This window comes from Cygnus atratus, chromosome 5 (assembly GCF_013377495.2).
Source record: "Cygnus atratus isolate AKBS03 ecotype Queensland, Australia chromosome 5, CAtr_DNAZoo_HiC_assembly, whole genome shotgun sequence".
In the NCBI taxonomy this organism is placed as follows: domain Eukaryota; kingdom Metazoa; phylum Chordata; class Aves; order Anseriformes; family Anatidae; genus Cygnus; species Cygnus atratus.
In genome coordinates, this window is record NC_066366.1 from 56,648,894 (window position 1) to 56,669,067 (window position 20,174).

General features: G+C 43.7%; 1 protein-coding gene across 3 annotated transcripts in view; it reads right to left on the reverse strand.

Moving 5' to 3' along the window:
• AKT1 (AKT serine/threonine kinase 1) overlaps positions 1 to 20,174 on the reverse strand; it is a 72,584-nt gene that overhangs the window by 10,146 nt on the left and 42,264 nt on the right. For all 3 annotated transcript variants that reach the window (XM_035551088.2, XM_035551090.2, XM_035551091.2), the window contains 8 exons: positions 18,140 to 18,251; positions 15,261 to 15,408; positions 13,408 to 13,539; positions 13,198 to 13,263; positions 11,490 to 11,558; positions 10,628 to 10,753; positions 9,257 to 9,385; positions 4,808 to 5,022 (listed from right to left, as the gene is read on the reverse strand). In XM_035551088.2, coding sequence (XP_035406981.1) covers positions 4,808 to 5,022; positions 9,257 to 9,385; positions 10,628 to 10,753; positions 11,490 to 11,558; positions 13,198 to 13,263; positions 13,408 to 13,539; positions 15,261 to 15,408; positions 18,140 to 18,251 — 997 coding nt within the window. The remainder of the gene's footprint in view (positions 1 to 4,807; positions 5,023 to 9,256; positions 9,386 to 10,627; positions 10,754 to 11,489; positions 11,559 to 13,197; positions 13,264 to 13,407; positions 13,540 to 15,260; positions 15,409 to 18,139; positions 18,252 to 20,174) is intronic.

Below are 20,174 nucleotides of genomic sequence, written 5' to 3' on the forward strand. Positions count from 1 at the left end.
ACTCTAAGGCTCCAACAAAGAAAGCAGCAACCGCCTTCGCTCTGACCTGCCAAATCATCCTGCTCTGGTGCTGCACCATTTCGGGAGCCACAAAAAGATTGTGACTGTGAATCCTCACGTGAGAAGAGGGCCGTACTTCTGGGTTACAGGTTTCTGTTGTTTACAGAGTCGCACATGCACTGGCCTCAGATGGAAACAGTCACGGCTTTGGGCTCCAGATTTGGGTTGCTGCTTTGTTTTCACATGATTTCTCTTGCTGCCCCCCCAACCCCAAAAGCGGTTCTTCAGCGGTGTAAATACACCCACTGGGCTCAGGGAAATCAGCTCAGCAAAAACTGTTTGTGTTCTGGGGCACGCAGATGCTTATTTCCCCTCCTCTGACACAGCCAGGAAGGTGACCAGTAGCGTTGCGTGTTATGGTCCTTGCCCTCGGAGCCCTGCAGCAGTCAGTCGTGTGCGAGCATTTAGGAACTGCACCTACGTCGCTTCCCTGTGGCCACTGCTGGCAGCACGGAGCATCTGTAACTCCCGGCTTGGGAGGAAAAGGCCACGAATACAGTCTTTGGGGGCTTTCCTGTTCAGAGGTGAAGAGCTTGGAAAGCAGCTCCCAGCCCTGCGCTGAGCCTCACTTCTCCGCTCCTTCCCCAGCCACACGCGTGTGACACGGACGGGGCCCATCCGGCTCCCACCCCCAGCACTCGCAGGCAACCACAAAGCAGTCACGTTTGAGGAAGCTGAGGCTTGGGAAGTTTCTACATCACTGATTTCTAGAAATCTGGAGGGAAAAGAGAGTTGCCTTTGATGTTTTCCTCAGCCTCGGGTCAGATTTCTTATGGGTGAGCTGCTTGAGTGTGCCCCAACTCACGTCCGAACTGGGCCTGGACAAGTCGGTACTGAGGTGCTTTACACCAACACCATCACATCCAACAGCCACATCTCTCCCTGAACAGCACCTGGTGAGTTGTGTATGAGGACTTGATGAGCATCTGCAGCGCAAGAGATACCCAGGACGCTGCAGTGTCCAAGCTCTGGATGCCCACAAGGCTGAAGCCTGCTGCACAAGAGGCCCAGCTATATGAGAAGCATAACGCAGCACAAGCAGGCAGCCTCCTGCCTGCCCCAGCCAGCTGGGGCTTCCTCTGGCCCCTGCAGCCCTACAGTTGTCACCTCCACCTCCTCCAACTCCAGCAGAGGCTGCAGGCCTTGCTGGGTCGGAGAGCAGGTTCGCTCAAGCTGTCAGTCCTCCACGTAGCAGAGCACGACAGAGCGAGCAGGCACACCTCAACTACTAACCACCGCCTTCCACGGGGAAAAAAGTTTGGGTTTCATGCAGGTAGAGGCTTGACTGACCCCGCTCTTCCTGCGGCCAAGGTTGCACTCTGGTTGTGGGAAGAGCCACCACCACTAAAATGAACGAAGTGCTGGATCTCCGCGTCGCTGCTGGGACCCATCGCCAGTTACCAGAGAGCAGCCTCAGCCCTCCAAAGCCAAGCAACAGCTACGACTCCGTGCAGTCATCCGACCTTCCAACGGGGGTTGTGAAATGCTGCACCTTCTTCCTCTCGCTCGTCCTGCATGGCGAGGTCCCACGGCACCATCAGAGAAAGAAGCAAACGAAGCAGCCGGTGACAAACCCATCTGAAAGAGGCTCAACTCCAGAGGCCAGCCTGCCCCAGGGCAGGGAGCGCTACGGCATGCAGTAGGAACAGACACGATCAAAATTCAGATAAAGCAGTGTTGGAGTTCCCTCTGGTTTAAAACCTGCCAAGATTCAGCACTTGTGAGACACTCTGCTGGTCACATACACTGCCACCCACCGGAACTCAGCCCCCTTGCACGGAGCGCTCCGAGCCATGCCCACCTTCACAGGTCGCAGTCCCCAGAGCCAGAGAGAGAATAATAAAAATTAGGGGGAAAAAATGCCGTTTTATGTGTAGAAATACGCTGTGATTACCCCCTTCCTTTTGATGTATGTCACAAAGCAGCAAAGGAGAATTGCAGGCCACATTAAAAGATATTTGTAGAACAGATTTTTTCCTTCTTAGGAAAATTAAGGCTCACGTTACAAGATTAATAAACTTATATCAATCCCAAAAGAAACTTCAAAATTCCTTTTCACTTACAAAACAGATTTTCTACATATGACCAAATTTAGAAAACAGCCATGATTGAAAGCAGAATGCGATTTATTGTTCTTCATACTTCCCCCGTATGCCTGGGAGTTGCAGCTGAGCTGGCATTACTGAAAGCAGACTGCTAATGCTGCTCCTGTGCATCTAGCTCAGGTCCGGCAGGTAACTGTAAGGTTTAATTCACCAACGCAGACCACGATTCACTAGCTCCTTAATATTTAATTTACACTTTACGTATCAACTTTTTTGGGAGGCGGGGATTTTACTGGAAAGGAGAGTATCTCAGAGTTTCGCTTTCCTCAAGCTGTTGGCTCTCCCCTGTCCCACCCTCAGGTCCACCAGCAGTAACAAAATGCTGCCAACGCTGATGTTTCCTGCCACAAACATTACAGTGACCCCAACTTCTGTCAACCCCTGGGCTTTGGTGAGGAGGGGATTTTGGGGGAAGCGTTGTGTAACCCAGCAGAACGTCATCAACAGGCTGATGGTCACTGGACTATTGCACATCATTTAACTTTTCACTGAATGTACTTTTGTGGCTATCTGGCTGGTTTTCTTTAGCGTGGCTCCGTGATCTCACTATGAGTCAATGACCAAGTATCCCAGGCGCCCACCCGAGCACACAGACCACACTGTGAGAGCAGCTGACAATAAAACCCATAAAACTACAAGGGTGGGACTCGGGACTTGCACCCCAAATGCTTCCAGCTCAGTTCTCCATACTGCCTGAAAACCCCACGCAGAGCAGTGGATTTGCAGAATCCTATCCACAGTTAAAAAGTTGGGTGCAGAGTGGCTGGGGAGAAACCAGTATTTAAGAACGGCCCACAGTCCAAAAAGCTTGGGAGGCACCAGTGTAATTGGCGAGCTGCAGGCATGTGCGCAGGCTTGTCTAGCCTGTAGTTATTTCTACCAGCAGCATGAAAATCATCTGTCCAACAGATCAGAGCATCGCTAGTTCCAAGCCTGCTGAAGATACATGCGAAGAAGTGGCTATTTGTATAAAATGAGCATATTGTGGAGTAATTATTGGCATTGGAAAAACCTTGTAATTAGAAACAAGTGGGCGTTCTTTGTTTGTAAACAAATTGCATTTTGGTTCATCAGAGATGCTCCTTTAAGAACAAATTACAGCAGATGCTGCTTGTGTTTCCAGTGATTGAAAGGCCCCACCTGAATAAGCTACAAGAGGGTCACAATTCTATTTAACCCAGCACTTTCCTGGACAGGAATCCTCTTGGCACGGGCTGCAACCACATTTGCAGAGCACAGTGCCCGGGGGGCTGCTAATCTATCACACAACCTTTTCCTGGAGGCCCCACCGGAGCTCCTGCCTGCTCCAGGAGGGACAGGCTGCCGTTGCCACCTAGCGCGAGGCTGGCCACTTTCCTGGCTACAGCTGCTCCTGGTTCCCCGTGTCACCGCTGAGTTGAACACTCCGCTACTACAAATTGTGGGTTTGCAGCACAAAACCCCTCCGCAGGCTTTTCTGTCAAGAGCAGTGATGGGAATAATCCACTTTGATGATAAAAATCTTTGCTCTAAGTATCCAAGTACTGGCAAGGAACCATTTTCATGCTATGTGCATGCACACGTACAGACTGAACACACCAGAAAGCAAATCGAAATACTCTACGTACACCTCACATGAAAAGTTTCCTAGCTGGGGCCTATTTATGGTGGAAAGGTTCAGAACAGGAGACTAGGGGCAGAGTCACAATTTTTATTTGTTTAAAAACTGTCTGAGTTGACAAGAGGGCAGGTTCTTAAACCAATGTTTACCTTGGTGCAAAGGTCAATATCATTTTTGGATCCTGTTCTATTTTTTGTTTGTTAGCCATTATAGGGTTGTTTGGTTTTTGTTGTTGTTGTTAAGTCAAAGGTTACTTTTTAAATAATAAATAATAGCAAAAAAGCAAAAGGAGGAAAGGGGAAAAGTAGATCAATTGTGGTATAAACTCCACCACAATCATGGCAGAAACCACCACCACCTGCTGTCCAGAGGAGGATGATAAATCGAGGGCACAGATTTCACAGAAAATTCAGAAGGCTTACAGCACGCAGCCTGAACTTGGATACAAGGTAAGAACATTCACCGTAGAGCTTATAATCCACAGCAGCCATCGGATTAATTACGACCAAAAGCAAGGTTAACTTGCATTGTTCCACGCTGTAGTTTTGTGTTAATGGGAGCCATCATATTCCAAAGCTCAGCCTCCTGATCACCAAAATCGCTTCATGTTGCTACCTGCAGGGTCAGCTTGTTTCAAAAGTTATGACGAAAACGAACAGGTTCATTTGCTAGATCTCAGCTATTCTTGGTGGATGCTAATTGTGACCTGATTAGAAACAAAACTACCATTTCAGCCAAAACACCTTCCTCAACTTTAAATAAAGACTGGCGTGCGTGCACTCAATAGCCCTTTGTGCAGTATCATCTTCAGTTGTTTCTGAAAGACGGCAATATGGATCTTTTAAATGGCAGCACAGAAAGTCACTTTTAAGTCCCTTGGCTTGAAGTTAGTTCCCTTTCACAGACACGCCTCTGAACAGAATAATTGCTACCTTTTTTGTGAAGGCTTTAACAAATATATTTTTTTTCCTCGATTTCTTCTTATTTGGTATTTCTGAGGGCACGAGCATTTAAAATTGCAATTATTAAGCAACAACCTCACCTTTGCTTCGGATCTTTCTTCAGCAAACCTGACAAGAGAGATTTTGCTTCAGGTGACAAAGTGCGTGGAAATCTAATCTCCTCCATAAGGATGAGTTCAAAGAGCTTTTCATGGTCCTGGTTGTAGAAAGGGAGCCGGCCACACATCATTTCATACATCACCACGCCGAGGCCCCACCAGTCCACTGCACGACCATAGTCGTTGTCTTCCAGCACCTGCAGAAAGGCAGAGAGAAGGCTTTAGACGGCATTCCTAAATCAGGAAGGAGCGCAGAACTCAAGAGGCAAAATTTACACCAAAAATTTAATGTTCTTGGGTTTCACAGATGAGTCTATCAACACAGAGTATCTGCAGATGATCTCAAAAACAACTGGCACCACGGTCACTGATCGAAAGAGAGCAAGGCTTTAGGTAAGCAAGAGAGGGAAATGGAGAAAGTGTTATGATATGGCAGCTTCCTTCTCCTCTTCCTCCCAGCCTCCCCTTCCCATTAAGCCCACAGTAAGCACAACCTTTGAAAGCCCAAAGGCTAAGGTCTGTTCTCACATTACACAGCCAGCTGCTAAATTCTCACTTATTCATCACAAACTGTTCCAAATGGGATCCCATTAAGGAAAAAAAAAAAAAAAACCACCACCAAGGAGCCATTTTGGGGAGAAAAGACAAGACAGTCAGGCTATTACTTACTATTCCTTCAGAAGCAACAAACTGAACAGCATGATCCTCTCCATATTAACTTGCCTCTACCCAAAGGGTATGTCACAAAAGACCACACAGCATGCTAAATGACTAACTCATATTAAACACTAAGCGAGATCTCCACTCCTAGCACTTGACTGGCTGCAAGGCTGTGAAATGGCAGCCAAGCTGTCTTGAAATATTTCCCTTCCTCCCCTCCAGAGGGGAACACTTGCACACCAGCTCCAACACTCTGGGGTTGCGCTTTCTAAGCAGAAAGTGTCAGGGGGCAAACTTCTTCCCGTTCTCAGAGGAGATGGGGTGTAGCACAGGGCATTTTCCCTTCCCCTGGGCATTTGCACCTAACAAATCCCCAGTTTGTGCACGGACTCGGGACCCAGCAGCGTCCTTTTTCCCTCCTGCTTGCTCCACAGAAGCGCTGTCACACTTCGTTTCTCATCTTCTCTATCATCTTCTCTATCGAAGGCTTTGTTGAGGAGGTAGGAGTGTTTCGTGGCTCATGGAGTGGATGTTACAAGGACTTCTCTAGACTTTATGTCTCCCAAGCAGTTGTCTGTAGCTGACACCGACAGTCTCATATTCCAGACCCTGTCCTCAGGTTTTACTTGTCATCTTTAGTCTTTTCACAGGTCTGCACTAACAGCTCAGTATTGCCAAGAGTAAAAACCACCAGGACAACACCAGTGCTCCTCCTTGTAGCAATGTACGGCTCACGCAGCCACCGCGCACCAATTCAGCACACTGCGCTCAAAATTAGAAGGGTGAAAGAGACAACTGAAATTGACAGCTTTCCCTTTAACAAGGGCAGGATCCGAACCCCTGACAAACATTCAGAAAGGTTTTGCGCACAAGAAGGAAGCAGAGACACTCCGCAACAACCCTTTGCGCTCTGCCTCTCTGTATTCACTAATTATTCCCCTCAATTATCCGAACGAGGGAAAGGGCCTGCAGTAAAACTCCGAAGGCTGCCAGGTATTAGATTACCCGGCGCTGGTCTATTTACAGCATCCCCTGCCGTATGATTCACACCAAACGACAGCTGGCTCTGCAGCTGCCCCGTGCATGTATTCGGCCGACACAGCTGCCGGCCGGCCGGGATTCCAGGAGCCGGCTCCGTCCTTCCCGAGGCACCGCAGGAGATATTTGTGTGACAACGCCGCTCCCAGCCGCCCCCTCGCAGCCAGCGCTTCCTCCTCGCGCTGCCCGGCGCTCAGGTTTACCGAAAATAAATCAGTCACGGGGTCTCTCCCCATTTATTTATTTGTAAACTGCTGCGGGAGGTACTCAAGGAGAGGATTGGAAGAAAAAAAAAAAAGCCACGAAGGTTTTGGCTGTGTGCACAGCCAGTCCTACAGGTGCTTTCAAAACACGCAAAATAATTCATAAATTATTTCAGTAAGGATGCTAAATCTTAACTCTGCACAGAATAAAAAAATGCTTATTTCTTCAAAGTGCGTTATCACAGACAGCAAGTGCTCAGATCTGGGATTGCACAAAACAGAGCAGTGGTTATTAAAAATATACCGTATCAGAAAAGGGATTACGCATATTCATGATTTATTGCAACACGCAGGACAGCAGAAGTAACAAGGTCATTTCGCTTAAGTTAAAGGCTGACCAGTCCCTAACAAGCAGCTCCACGCTGCCGTGAGATGGAATTTGAAAGAGAAGGCACAACAGCTGTAAACATCACAGTCATTGATATATCTGACACATCAAAGTTGACATGGTTCAGTCACTGTCATCCATGCACAAGATTCCAATATGAACCTAAAAACAACTATGCAACAACTGTACAAACATGCTGCTATGCTGGACTCAAGTTACAGACACAGATAACGAGAACGAGACCCCTGCTTTTAAGGCTGCATGACCTTAAATGCACAGCGCATCACTCACGCGCAATTTCCAGATTTTTTGCATGCTATCAACCAGATGACAAAAGCCTCCAGAATTTAACACTCCAGCTCGCAGATGGGATTTGCAAGTAAGGGAGAGAGCTGGGTTAATCGAAAGGATTTGTCCTTCAGGGTTTTGGATGAGCCAACTCATTGTAAATATGAAAAAGAAAAATAATAGCAAGTAATGCTACCGAAAGAACAACATAATGCCTGCACAGGGAATCCCCACATTCCAAGCTAAGAAAAAAAAAAACAAATCAATATTTTTAATCACTTCATAAAATCCTTGGTGAAAAACTGAAGTTCAGCAATTGATTTTAAGAGGGAGCCACCAAATAAAAGCCATATTTATGAATAATAAACACTCTTTGTCGTGCTGCTAATTACTCCCTGCACCAGTGAATCTCAAATCGTGGTGCACAGACCCCCATTTAGAAACACTGAAGACTCCTAGAGACCCATGGAGAGCTGGCAGCTAGCGTGAGACTGGCTCCACCTCTTTGCTGCAAGCTACTTCGACAGGTGCCCACGTTCTTCATTATTATGAAGAGACTGGAGGCCCTTGAGAGCAGCTGGGAGTTTAAAAAAAAACAACAGAAAACAAAAAAAACAAGAGCACACAACTGCTTCCACTGCCACCGCTATGCAAACAGAGGGCTCGAAAGTGCCGATCGGCCAAGACACCGGCTCGCCGCAGGAATATTCGTCCTCCGCTTCGGTTTCCCCTACTTCGTACCTCTGCGCACTTTGACTACAGAAAGGTTTGCAGCGCACAGTTCTCCCACCTTGGGGAAGGAATACGTCCTGGGTGTGCCCGCGATACATAACCTGCCAGCAGCCCAAGACTTGCTTCTGCCTGCGCTCCCAGCTGGATGGAAGCCTGTGCGCCAGGGCTAGCAAGGCGCTCACTCGGCGGCAGCGAGCCCTTCTGCGAGGCACGGCGCATTAATAGCTCAGGCTCGGTGCCCTGCTCATACAGCGACTGCTTCCAGACAGCTCCGAGCGTGGGCAGAGAAAACGAGCGTCTGCCTGCAGAACAGCGTGTATACATCTCCTCTATCACACAACTTCACTTTTGATCTGCCCTTAACCAACTCGCTGCTCGAACAGCACCTGCTCTGTGTTGCACAACTTTCCGAAGGAGTATTTCCAGGATGAAAGTTAAAGCGTAAAATCCAAACGCGTGCTTGCACGGAAAAAATTATTAGCACAAAAATCCCCCCAAGATGTATGTTTGGGGACTGGAGTCTCATGCTTGGATTTGTTTCCTCCCAAACAGAAAGTTTCAAATTAACCTTGAGAAACAACCTTATGCCCTTACAGCCATGAAGTAGTTGGCACTTCTAACATACACAATGCTAAACACTGAAAAAAGAGCTCCATCTGCCTTGTTGCTGGCCTTCCTGAACACACTTAACCTTACACTGTCTTCAAAAAGAATCAGTCAGTACTTTTATTTCTTAGCCAAAGTTCTGTTGATAGCTTTCAGATAGTCCAATACACAGCAAATAAATCACAAAAGGGTTACCAAGCCAGCAAGTAGTATTTTAATGATTTAAGAGTTGTTTTTTAAATTAGACTTCTGACGCTAGAAGCAAGCACTGCGCCAGTAAAACGTACATATTCCCTGAAATGAAAGGAAAACGCTACCCCATGTGAAAATTATCACACGTCTTCATACTGAAGGTATGTCCCAGAACATGATGAATAAAAGATTGTCAGCATGTGTTATTATATCACAGTAGTACTGTATGAACACATTATGGCATAGGAATTATTCTGTATTGCTACTGCTATCGTGGATGGCATTTAAGACTATGATTTAGTATGAAATTCAACATAAACATACCTCTGGTGCAAGATACTCTGGAGTGCCACAGAAAGTCTTCATTGTTGCTCCATCCTTTATGCCTTCTTTACATAGTCCAAAGTCTGTAATTTTTATGTGTCCATCTTTATCCAGCATAAGATTTTCCAGCTGAGAAGTCCGAACGAAGCACAGTATTAGAAAAAACGTACACTGCTCCTGAGCAAGTCAATAAAAGACTGGAATTTCTGAAGATTACAGCTTTGAAACGTGTTCTCACTGGAGTCAGAACCATAGCAGCTGCCAAAGCACGCATGATGTAAATACACATTTATATCACTTTCCTTAATTCTTTAGGGAGCATTAAGTAACTAATTTGCAGTCCTTGGGTAACTGATCATATATACAGCAAGAATACAGAATGTAAACATTGTAATTATGCTTCTAAAGTATTATCATCAACAGAACACCAGATTCTTTGTGAGGAGGAATACTTACTACATTTTTTAAAAACTTCATCCCTGCTTTTACTCTAAGTGATTTTATAAAGCATTCTGTACCATTAAAGGACAGCAAATGAATAAAGTAACTAAGCGTAAGCTTAAAGAAGCATTTGCCAAAGAGATTTTTTTCACATGAGAATCACTTCATCTACTCAGCACTTGATATTCATCCTACTCTGCACCACTAATTTCAAAAAAGCCAACTATGTATGAAACAAAGCGCATTTTCAAAGGAATCAGGATACGAAATTGCAGCAGGAATTCCTAAGAACACTTTGAAATAGGCTGAAAACATTACGTAGCATACTCCTACTAGTATCACCCTATCCTCTCCTGAAAGCACTTCTCAGAAAATACGTTCCGTTGCTGCATTACCCTCAAGCTTGTCCCCCATCTGCTTGCCCTAAGATTTCTTGTTTGTTTCTTTTCCCAACCTGGTCACGAAACAAACAAGCAACTTGAACTTTATTCAATTTTCTAACTGCGGGCAGGTACTATGAAGATAGTGCTGCACAGCACGCTGCAAGGAAGCGCATCATACACAGTGTATGAATTTGCATATATCTGATAAGACCCAGCAATGAAAAGTCCAGGATTGTACTCCAGCATGTATACAGCCAGCAAGGTTTCTCTTGGAACATAAGCAGTCAGGTGAAAACAAAATCCATGCTGTTCAGTACCCCTCTGTACTCCCTGAAACATTGCTAGTGTCCTGATAGACGCGTTAGACAAGCGCTTAGATGATAAAAGTGTTTAGAAATCCTGTAAAGGCAAGACCAACAGCTGCAATAACTGTTACGTTAAAGTTCAGTCAGAAAAGGCTTTCTTACAGTCAAGGCTCATTTGCTTTTGTGACTAAGAAAGAGAAAGCCCAAACCCCAAAAGCCTGTGAAATTGTTTTTCTACGTACCTTTAAATCTCTATAAACCACATTCTTCTCTGAATGCAGGTAATCCAATGCTGAAACTATCTCAGCTCCATAAAACCGAGCCCGGTCTTCAGAAAAGACACGCTCTCTTGACAGATGGAAAAACAACTACAACAAGAACAATAATTTGTTGCATTTAGATTGCATATGTTTCTGAGTTATGTATAACACTTCTCAAGCCATCCTGCTTGGAATCCAATGTTACCTAAGAGAAAACTCCTTCCCATCCACACTCAGCTGTGCTCCCAAATGTTTTTAAAACCATCATAAAGTAAACAACCTGGCAATTATAACTCATATTCACAGATGCACGCTGATCACTAGTTTGATTGCGACACATTCTTGTACAAATAGAAAATAAAACTTCCTTTTAATTGAACTACAATTAGATATTAAAACTAGCTTAATGCATGATTTAGAGAAATGTTGATATTTCATCTTTTCCTTCTTAACATCTTAGTACCTTCTTCCTTCTTTGCTGTGTTTCTACCTCTCTCTCCGAACTAACACGTGCTCAGAAGATTCATTAGAAAGTGTTATAAGCTGTCTGAAGAACAACTAGAAAGCAACTTATTTTTCTGAACTACTAAATGTCAGATTACAGTATGTTGCTGTCATGTAAAATAGAAACCTACACCCAAAACCTGTATTCTCTAAAAAATGGAGTGAACAAATTAGAGTCTTAATTCTTAGTATTAGTTAAAACCGCAAACAGCTCTGTTTAACTGGGACAGCTTGGATGCACTAGAAATGGAGACATGGACCCTAGCTAAGTAAAGCCAAGCAGAATTAGAAGCAGGACAGGAAAATCCTAAAGCATTAAACATTACTGCATTTCCCTTACCTCCCCTCCATTGGCATACTCCATCACAAAACACAAGCGATCATGTGTCTGAAAGGAATACTTTAAAGCCTGAAACAGATTTAAACAAAAACTCAGAAGAAAGATCACACTGATAGTTATAAAAAAACATTTTGAATATTTTTTTCAAAACACAGACAGATATAAAATGTGTATTTTAGTGGACTTTTTGTTCTTGGCTGTCATATAATACTTGCATTTTCTTGTTGCAGCTGATCTACTGCCAACTTATTTTGAGAAATGTATTTAATATGTTAAAACAATCCCTTGCAGAAGCTATTAGCAATGCCTACAATGCTCTGAAACAAAGTCCTGACCCATTACAATGGCACAAAACATACTGACAGTGGCACTGAAGTATCCTCCCCAGGCCACAAGCTCCCACAGTCTGATCTCGCAGGCAGGAGGCCACAACCAAAAAAACCCCAAAAGCACAAGGTTCTGCCACACTGGCTGCAAGCCTGCTTGTCTGAAACAAGTGACCTTACAAGCACCAGCCCCCTGGTCTCTGCCCCACTCGCTGCAACTGCTTGCTGTTGACAGCCTGCCAGGGGATTGAGCAATGCTGTCAATATCCATTTGTGAGCAATTCACAAAACCAGACCAGACAGAGGGTGTGATGGAGTGTCACAAGGTGCCTTTGTACAGCCCTGTCATGTGTATTCCTGCAGCAAGAGTAACACCAGCTTGTTTGCCATGGTCTTAACTTTCTTGGTCATATCCCAGTCTGACAGCTGACTTAAGACAGCCCTTGGTTTGGATATTTGAGTTTATGAAAGCATTAAGAAAATACCACACATTATATCATTATCTTCATTATTACGGAAAGCATTTTTAAAGCTGATGTGGTTTTGCAAAGAAAGGGACGGTCAGGTTTTAGGCCTGTCAACAAACATTTACCGATCATACCCAATTCAGCCAATATTTACTTCCAGAGGCCACACTTAAAAGGTCTAAATTCCAGTTAAACCCTTGTGTACCTGGAAAAAGGAGACCACCAGGACACTATACAGGTCTCTTACGGGGCTGAAGCTGTTGGAAATGATTCAGAACCAACTTGTAATGAACACTACAAACAAAATCTTGAGGTAGAACTTGGGTATCTGAAGTCAACCCGGAGAGACTGCTGGTGCTGGAGGTCTAAACTGAGGCTGTGCTTTCATTTTACAGTTAGCCAATCTAAAAGGAAAGCACTGAATGAGGCATGGTCTTGCTCTCCTCTGTTCTACCTCCCAGTATGCTCCCATCACTACACTTTAAGCTGCTTCTGGGAACAGTAAAAGAAATTTTTAAAAAAGATTTGTTCCCCGCCCCGCTGAACTCATTTGTCACAAGGTCACGGTCACCCTGATCTCTGCCTCAAAGAGGACACCAAGCATTTGGAGGCCAGGGAAAGCAAATACTTCTCTCGAGAGATGGCAAACCGTTACATGGGTGAGCCATAAAATCAAACCACACCGAGACACTACAAGAAATCTCTGATTTCAAGAGGTACTTAAGACCTGCTCTGCAAGAATGAGAAGACTCAGAAAAGCATTTTAATTGGTGCTTCCCAAAAATGGAAGCACAGAAAAATACACATCCACTCCAAAAACACAGATCTCAGATGCATTATGTAAATAACAAAAAATAAGGAAAGTCTTGGTTGTCACGATGTCAAGTTCCACTCAACAGAGGGAAAAATACGTACTGTTAGGAATGGATGCCGCGAGTTCTGCAAAACACGGTTTTCTGTCAGCGTGTGTGCTACTTCATCCTGAAACACAATCAGAAGGAAATCACCCAAGTGATTCCCCAGATTAGGGGATGCATTTCAAGCAATTATTTAGAAGTGCTCAGAGCATCCTTGCTACTCCTTTCCAGGAGGCTGTACATATTTCCAAGTTTCCCATCCACTCACCTTTGCTACAATAACTTCCTTCTTCAGAATTTTCATGGCATAATACCGTCCGGTTGCTTTTTCTTTAACTAAAATGACCTTTCCAAAAGTGCCTTTTCCCAGTAGCTTAAGGTATTCAAATTCATTCATGGTCTGTTAATGATACAGATAAACAAGAACTGAATTACATTAACTACCAACAAGTGTATCAGACTAGAATTTCTCATTCATGGGAGAATACTATGCATTTTTTTTTTTTTTTTTAACCCTTTTACTTAGTAGGATTCAAGAGCAGAAATGATTCTGCCATAAAAATGAGTACCAGTACGCTTCCCAAAGATAATCAATCAAACTATTTAGGGAAAACCATAAACCATTCACTAACAGAACACTCATTCACAAGACTCACTCAACACTCAATTGTGCTAATACCACTCAATGTATTATCATCAGAGACATTTTGACCACTTTGCCAGTGCAGAGGTTCACTAAAAGTTGTATGTTGCTCTGAATCTAGGGACTGAATCCATCCTTTTTCTGATGTTCCCCACCTCTCTAGGGGATCAACTTTCTTGTGGTTCAATGAATAGCACCAAAACCCACAGAGAAAACAACTGCTTCATGGATTAGCTACTCTCTCTTACTTGTTTTGCCATTAGGGAAAATGCTGGGGAAATTGGAATGTGCTGCAGGCCATGGACAGTCTCTCTCTTACAGTACCAATGACCATTGCCAACACAGCAGTAACAGGACTTGAACAGCCAAAGGCTACTGCAGCCTCTGTTGGGGAAACTTCCAAGATGCTCTCAATAGCAAACTTACTCCATATTCTTCCCTACAGCTGGCTGAGGAGACTTGCTGTTAATTGTTCAATACAGTTGATGTCAGGACCCCAATAATCACTTTGATTATCCTCACTAAAATGCCCAGGGAGAGACAGTCACTGTCTCAAAAGAATGTGCCTCAGAAATCTGACCAAGGAGGTGGTGGTTCTTGCATTTCTATTAGGAACCACTCTGCAAGAGTGGTATCTGCTCGGTCACGGACACAGAAGGCTAATGGCAGCTACAACTTACAGTGACACGTAAGTAGCCACCCACATCAGTCTAAAGCCAACAGCATGACACAAGGCTGGCAGACATACTTAGCAATCACATAATGACTTATTTTCTTTAAAAATTTCAACAGTTTTTCCAAAACTGAAGCAAAATTATGAAAGGAAATGGAAATGTTAATAGTGAGATAAAATAGTGAGATTGGAAAGCCAAATAGGAGGCAATGAGACGACAGAACTAAAGGAAGGGAAGTTGAAGAGACTGAAAGGAGATACCTAAAAGGGCAGAGATCTGTACTGGCACACATTCCTCTTACACAAGGCCATTCAGTCAATGCTGTGCGCAATGCAAAAACCCAAGCTGCAGGAACACTATGGACAGACACCCCAGCGGCTGTCTGGGATTAGGCCTAGGTCCTTAATCCAGAGCAATGAAATCCCCTGGCCCCACCTCAAGCCCTGCAAATTCACTCGTGCATCTTTGCACTAGCCTATGACGACACAGCAGACAGAAATAGAGGTTACACAGACTCAAGGTCCAGCAGGAAATATGATTTCATTGTCTGTACTGCAGGAAATTAAGCAAACTGCTTCCAGACCTGAGCTGGCCTTGGAAATCCTGCAGTGTATCTGAGTTAAGAACTCCTGTGGACCCAACCAGGCTTTGACCCATACCTGCTCACCTCAGACAACCTTTTCATCCAGAAGCCACAACTACAACAACTGTGTAATTGTTAGGGGAACAGAAAGGCCTGGATGGCTGCTTCTTGTCTACATTCAAGATCTGAAATTTAGCGTTTTTCCTGCCACGTTCACTTACCACTTTGTGTTTTGGTTTTGTCATAGAAACCTCCATTTCTTCAGCACCTGAATTATCACTGGGAGAGCCGGATCTAAAATCCATCATCTCTTCCTCCTGTTTCTTGAGGCTGTCTGCTACAGTTTGGATGGCTTTCGTCCATTCTTCCCTGGCAAAATATAAGCAATGACATTTGTTACTTGTATCTTCATATTACTGTCTGCCATAGCAAGTGCCTCTGAGGAAAACAGAGCAACCAATGCTCTAAAATGATCCCATGCCACATACACTGCATTTTGTGTGTTTTCAAGCACTACAAAAATACATTCTAAGAGCACTTTTAGCCTACATCTTTATTAATCACACTAGAAACCAGACAACTGAGGTCCCCACAGTCCATACACAACATAAGGCTCTTCAGCAATTTCTAATACCCAGTCAGTCATCAGGTCACGATGTGACCTAGTGATACAGAGATTTACATAACAAATGCAGACTCGCCAAGACCAAAAAGCAAACGGCTCCCATGCAGCACAAAGCAATTAAACACAGTTTTTCCATTCCTATGGTGCACTGGAAACACATATATCTAACTGCTGGGGGCACTACGCCACCTCTTCACACTCATATCCCAAATTTTAATGGCAAGAAATGCCCTAGGACAAGTTTTTAAAGCCTGGGATACTTAGGTAATTCATCTCTTGCAGAGATGCTGCCAGAGCTGCAGCAGTTCTTGTGTAAAGCTTACCAGAACAGCAGACCCCTTCCACTCCACTGAATTTGGGGAAATTTCACACCTTTGGAAACTACTGAAGTGACAGTTCTCGGCCTTCATCTTATTTCACTGCTAATTTATTGAACACAAAACATGCAACTCCATGTCTTACAGGTTTTGGGGAAGAGTTTTAAGGCATACAGGGGCTGAACAAATGTGGATTTACTGCATTTTACAGTCTGTAAAATACTCTGCAACTACAGCAGGAACACAAGCAGCCAAAGCTGAACAACTCCACGCACAATCTGCAACATACTGAAGAAGCCACGCCATCCTGATCAGCATCAAACTTTTCACTGGTACTTTGAAATTATACAGTGAAGCATCAGCTTAAGAAAATAAAATCATATCTGAACATCTGAATTGCAGTTTGTGTTGGGTGCAAAATAGAGAAACATTCCACCAAGGAAGCAAAGTCCATGGGAAAAAATACCTGACACAGTATTCTAATAAAAGCTACACCAACTACACATAAGGTCTTTTATGTCCTGTGCAGTTTTTATTTTGGATTATGCCCAACTGAAGCAGTATTCATTTCTATATTACAGATACAGAAGATATCTAAGGAAGATTAGCTCCATATTATCTCCAAAAGAGGAGAAAGACAGCTGAATTACCATTTGGGGGTTAAGAAAAAAACAAATCGCCTATTCACTTTCTTCAGCTAACATTCACCTGTACCATCTGCTTCAAAAGGCTGGTCTTCATACGCTATCCAGCTCTGTCTTGGGACAGCAAGGTAATGCTAAAGGTAGGAATAGTTTCCAAATGTTCTCCCGTGCTTCTAGCAGAAACTTCTTTCATTCAACATCACAAGCACATTCGTTTATTTACTAGTCAGTTTTATTATTCAAAACCATTACAGAAAGCCAAAGGCTACCTCCACATCTGTTTCAAGATTTATTGCTGACTTGGTTGAGATCATGGCCCTCCTGAAGTACACAGATCTCTGATTTCTGGGATACCAGAATTTCACCCTCAGCTTTTACATCTCAAGTGTGTAAAACAGAGGTGACTAACGCTCCAAGCCCTGAAGCGTCACAAAGCTGACTTAATTGGCTAGGAGGGAACAAAACAAGACAAAAACACAATCCTCCCCCAAGTGGAAACTGTTATTCACTCATTTTAGGGTCACTGACTGCAAAGCTACTAAAGGAAACAAGGACCAGTTTATTTTTCTTTGCTTTAATTTGATTTCACCCGCTTCTGAACACTGTAATAGAATCAAAAGCAATAAATAGGAACCATCTAACTCAGTGCACATACAGGCTATAATGGAAAAAAGCAAAGAATATTAAGTAGAATTTGCTGATCTTAAAAACAAACACATGCCAGTATCATACATAGGGAGGACCAGGGTTTTAAAATACCCCTTCCCCTAGGGCAATGATACTGGAATAATTTAAGTTCAGTTCCTGAAGAGCAAGTAAATATTTAAATACGCTGTAGTTGTAGAGTAGCTGTGCTGGAAAACTCTTCTCTCAGGAGGTAAAAGATCAATTCTCCAATGATGAGAGCACAGGATGCGTGCTCTCAGCTTTGCTTCCTAACAGCTGAAACAGAAATCTGCACCTGCAGCAGATAACTATCACCTTTATTATCTAATTTGCATAAAACATTAGCAATCAGCAGTGATACTACTGACTTTTTTCCTTTAAAAACAAGGTGTCTAAAAAGACTATAAAAGGTCAGCATTTTGATACAACTCAATTTTGCCTGAATCTCTTTCACTTGTGCTCATCCTTCCAGAAACTCCCAGGTCAGAAACCCTTTATTTCACATAGCAGAAAATTTCCAGTGAGAAATGAAGCCTAACTTTCCAGAAATAACTACCCGTGTGCTGGTACAGACACGCACCTGTGCTTTTTGGATACCCAAACCAACAACATTTCATTTACAGATACCGCTCAAAATCCACTCCCTGAGAAGTCAACCTCCCTTTAAGGTACCTTTTTTTACTGGAACATGCACTAAAACTGGGACACTCAAAAATTATTTGTCACTTTTCAGTCTAGACATACATCACCTGGTAAGTAAGAGCTTGAGCAAAGGGCTTGCTATTAATGCTGAACACTTGCATCTGCTTTTGCGAGTAGTTTATGTATTAAATATGAATGAAACATACCGCTCCTCTGGAGTCTCCACATGAAATGTTCTTTCAATTACTGTGGTCCACTGGAGGCATCTAATGATAAATGTGTTTGGTTTAGGTCGTTCTGTCTTCATCAGCTGGCACTCTACCACAATCAAGGAAGAAAGAGTCATGATACATAAGCAGGTTTAAATAATCATTTGTCTTTATTCTTATCTAGCAAACTGTTGCAATTAATCAGCCATAGAAATCTCTGTAAGTACTTCTTTAGACGACGTGAAACAATTTACTGTGCTGATGAAACCAATAAATAGCTTAAGAGATAGTCATCTAAGCAGCACCGAAATCAAATTCTGCTTAGGAAGGGTCCACGTTCGGTCGGCCAGAGAGGTAAGTAGAAATGTGATGGGATGATACAGAAGCCATTCAGGCTCAGGTCCGATGCTCCAAAGGTCACCCAGAGCAGAACACATGGGCAAAGTCAGCTGATACTGCGGCAATTACAGCCACTGAAATTAAAGCCAAGCCTCTACGATCCCTCCCTTTGACTTTCCTGTCATAAAATCCCATCCTCAGCTCTCAAGTAGTTGCTGGAGAGCGCCTTTGGTCATTTTTCAGGGACCTGACGAAGATTAGACTCTGGCGGAAAGCATTTCCAGCCCTCAAACACTAGAGGGAACATCAAACTGCAGAGGCACACCCCAGAAAAGACCCCATCCCAAACCCCGCCGGGACAGCTGCCACTCGGATGCCAGATGGACACGCAGCCAACAGTCCACAGCCCTGCCAGTAAACACCACCTAAAAACTCCATGGAGACGTGGCCACATTCAAAAATACCACCTTCTTCATAAAAAAAATACTCTCAAGAGGAGAGCATGAATTTTGTTTTTAGGAAAAAAATATCACACCTACTGTTTTAAGCTTCACAGGGTAAGATGAGCAACTATCCTTCAAATCTTGGCCTGAACCACGCACCCGATAAAGGGTACGTTAGCTATAGAGCAACCAAAACAACACCCTGAAGTCAATGAAGTGATAACAGGAGCCAAACCATCACATTTCCCAAAAATATAGTAATAGAAACTCCAATGCTAATTAAACAGCTCCTGCTAAAGCAAACTCAAAATAGTGAGTGGAGGAGGGAAAAAAAAAAGGAGGGAGAACCATTCTTCCATTAAACTCTCTTCCTTGCAGCTACTGAACCCAGAAGTTCACCGTTATTTGGCCTTCAGGTTCCAAATCAACTTCCAACCAAAGAAAGAGGCACTACAAAGACAAGGAGAAATTCCTGCTTGCTCCTAGAGCTACGAGCATGCTCCACCTTTAGCAATATGCAGTCAAGGACAGAATCTCTCTGGAACAACAGCCCGCATTAGTAAGGCTACACTGGTATCGTGAGGTTTATTTTACTATTGTGAAAATGTAGAGTGCTCAGTTTTAAATTCAAGCTCTTAAATTAGCACCAAGATAAAATATTTACTGCCGGTGTTTTTGGGTGCTGTATTTTTGGCAATATATTTCATGCCTCATTTGCTGCTGGAGTTACAAGCTTTACAATGAGTAACTTTGCATTTTTCATGACAAGAAAATCTAATTTTTCTTTAATAGCACACTGAGGTTACACCGCATCCTACTAAAGCACCGCAATTAGATAAGAGAAAGTTTATTAATGAGTCATGAAAAGGTTTTAGTGTGATAAACGGCACTCCTTTATTCACCGAGATTAAAGAACCTCCACAATTCGAGGCGGCCGTGCCTTCGCAGCGCTGCATCCCAGCAGCCTCCATCCTCCTTTGCAGAACGGCAATTAATGCTGAGCACAACTGCAGGAGCTGGCACACACCAGTAAGCCCACTTCTGAGAAATTTAACTCAAGAGATCTCATTCCTGCTTCGAGACCTGCCACCTTAGCCTAGCTGCTCTTCATTTTTTTTATGTTATATCTCCCACTTTTGCCTGCCTGCCTAACACAATTGGATTACGGCTGGGGTTGTCCTCTGTGAACCCGCACAATGCAGCCACAACAGATACTGAATGTGGCTGAAGACTCACATACAGAAGAAAAT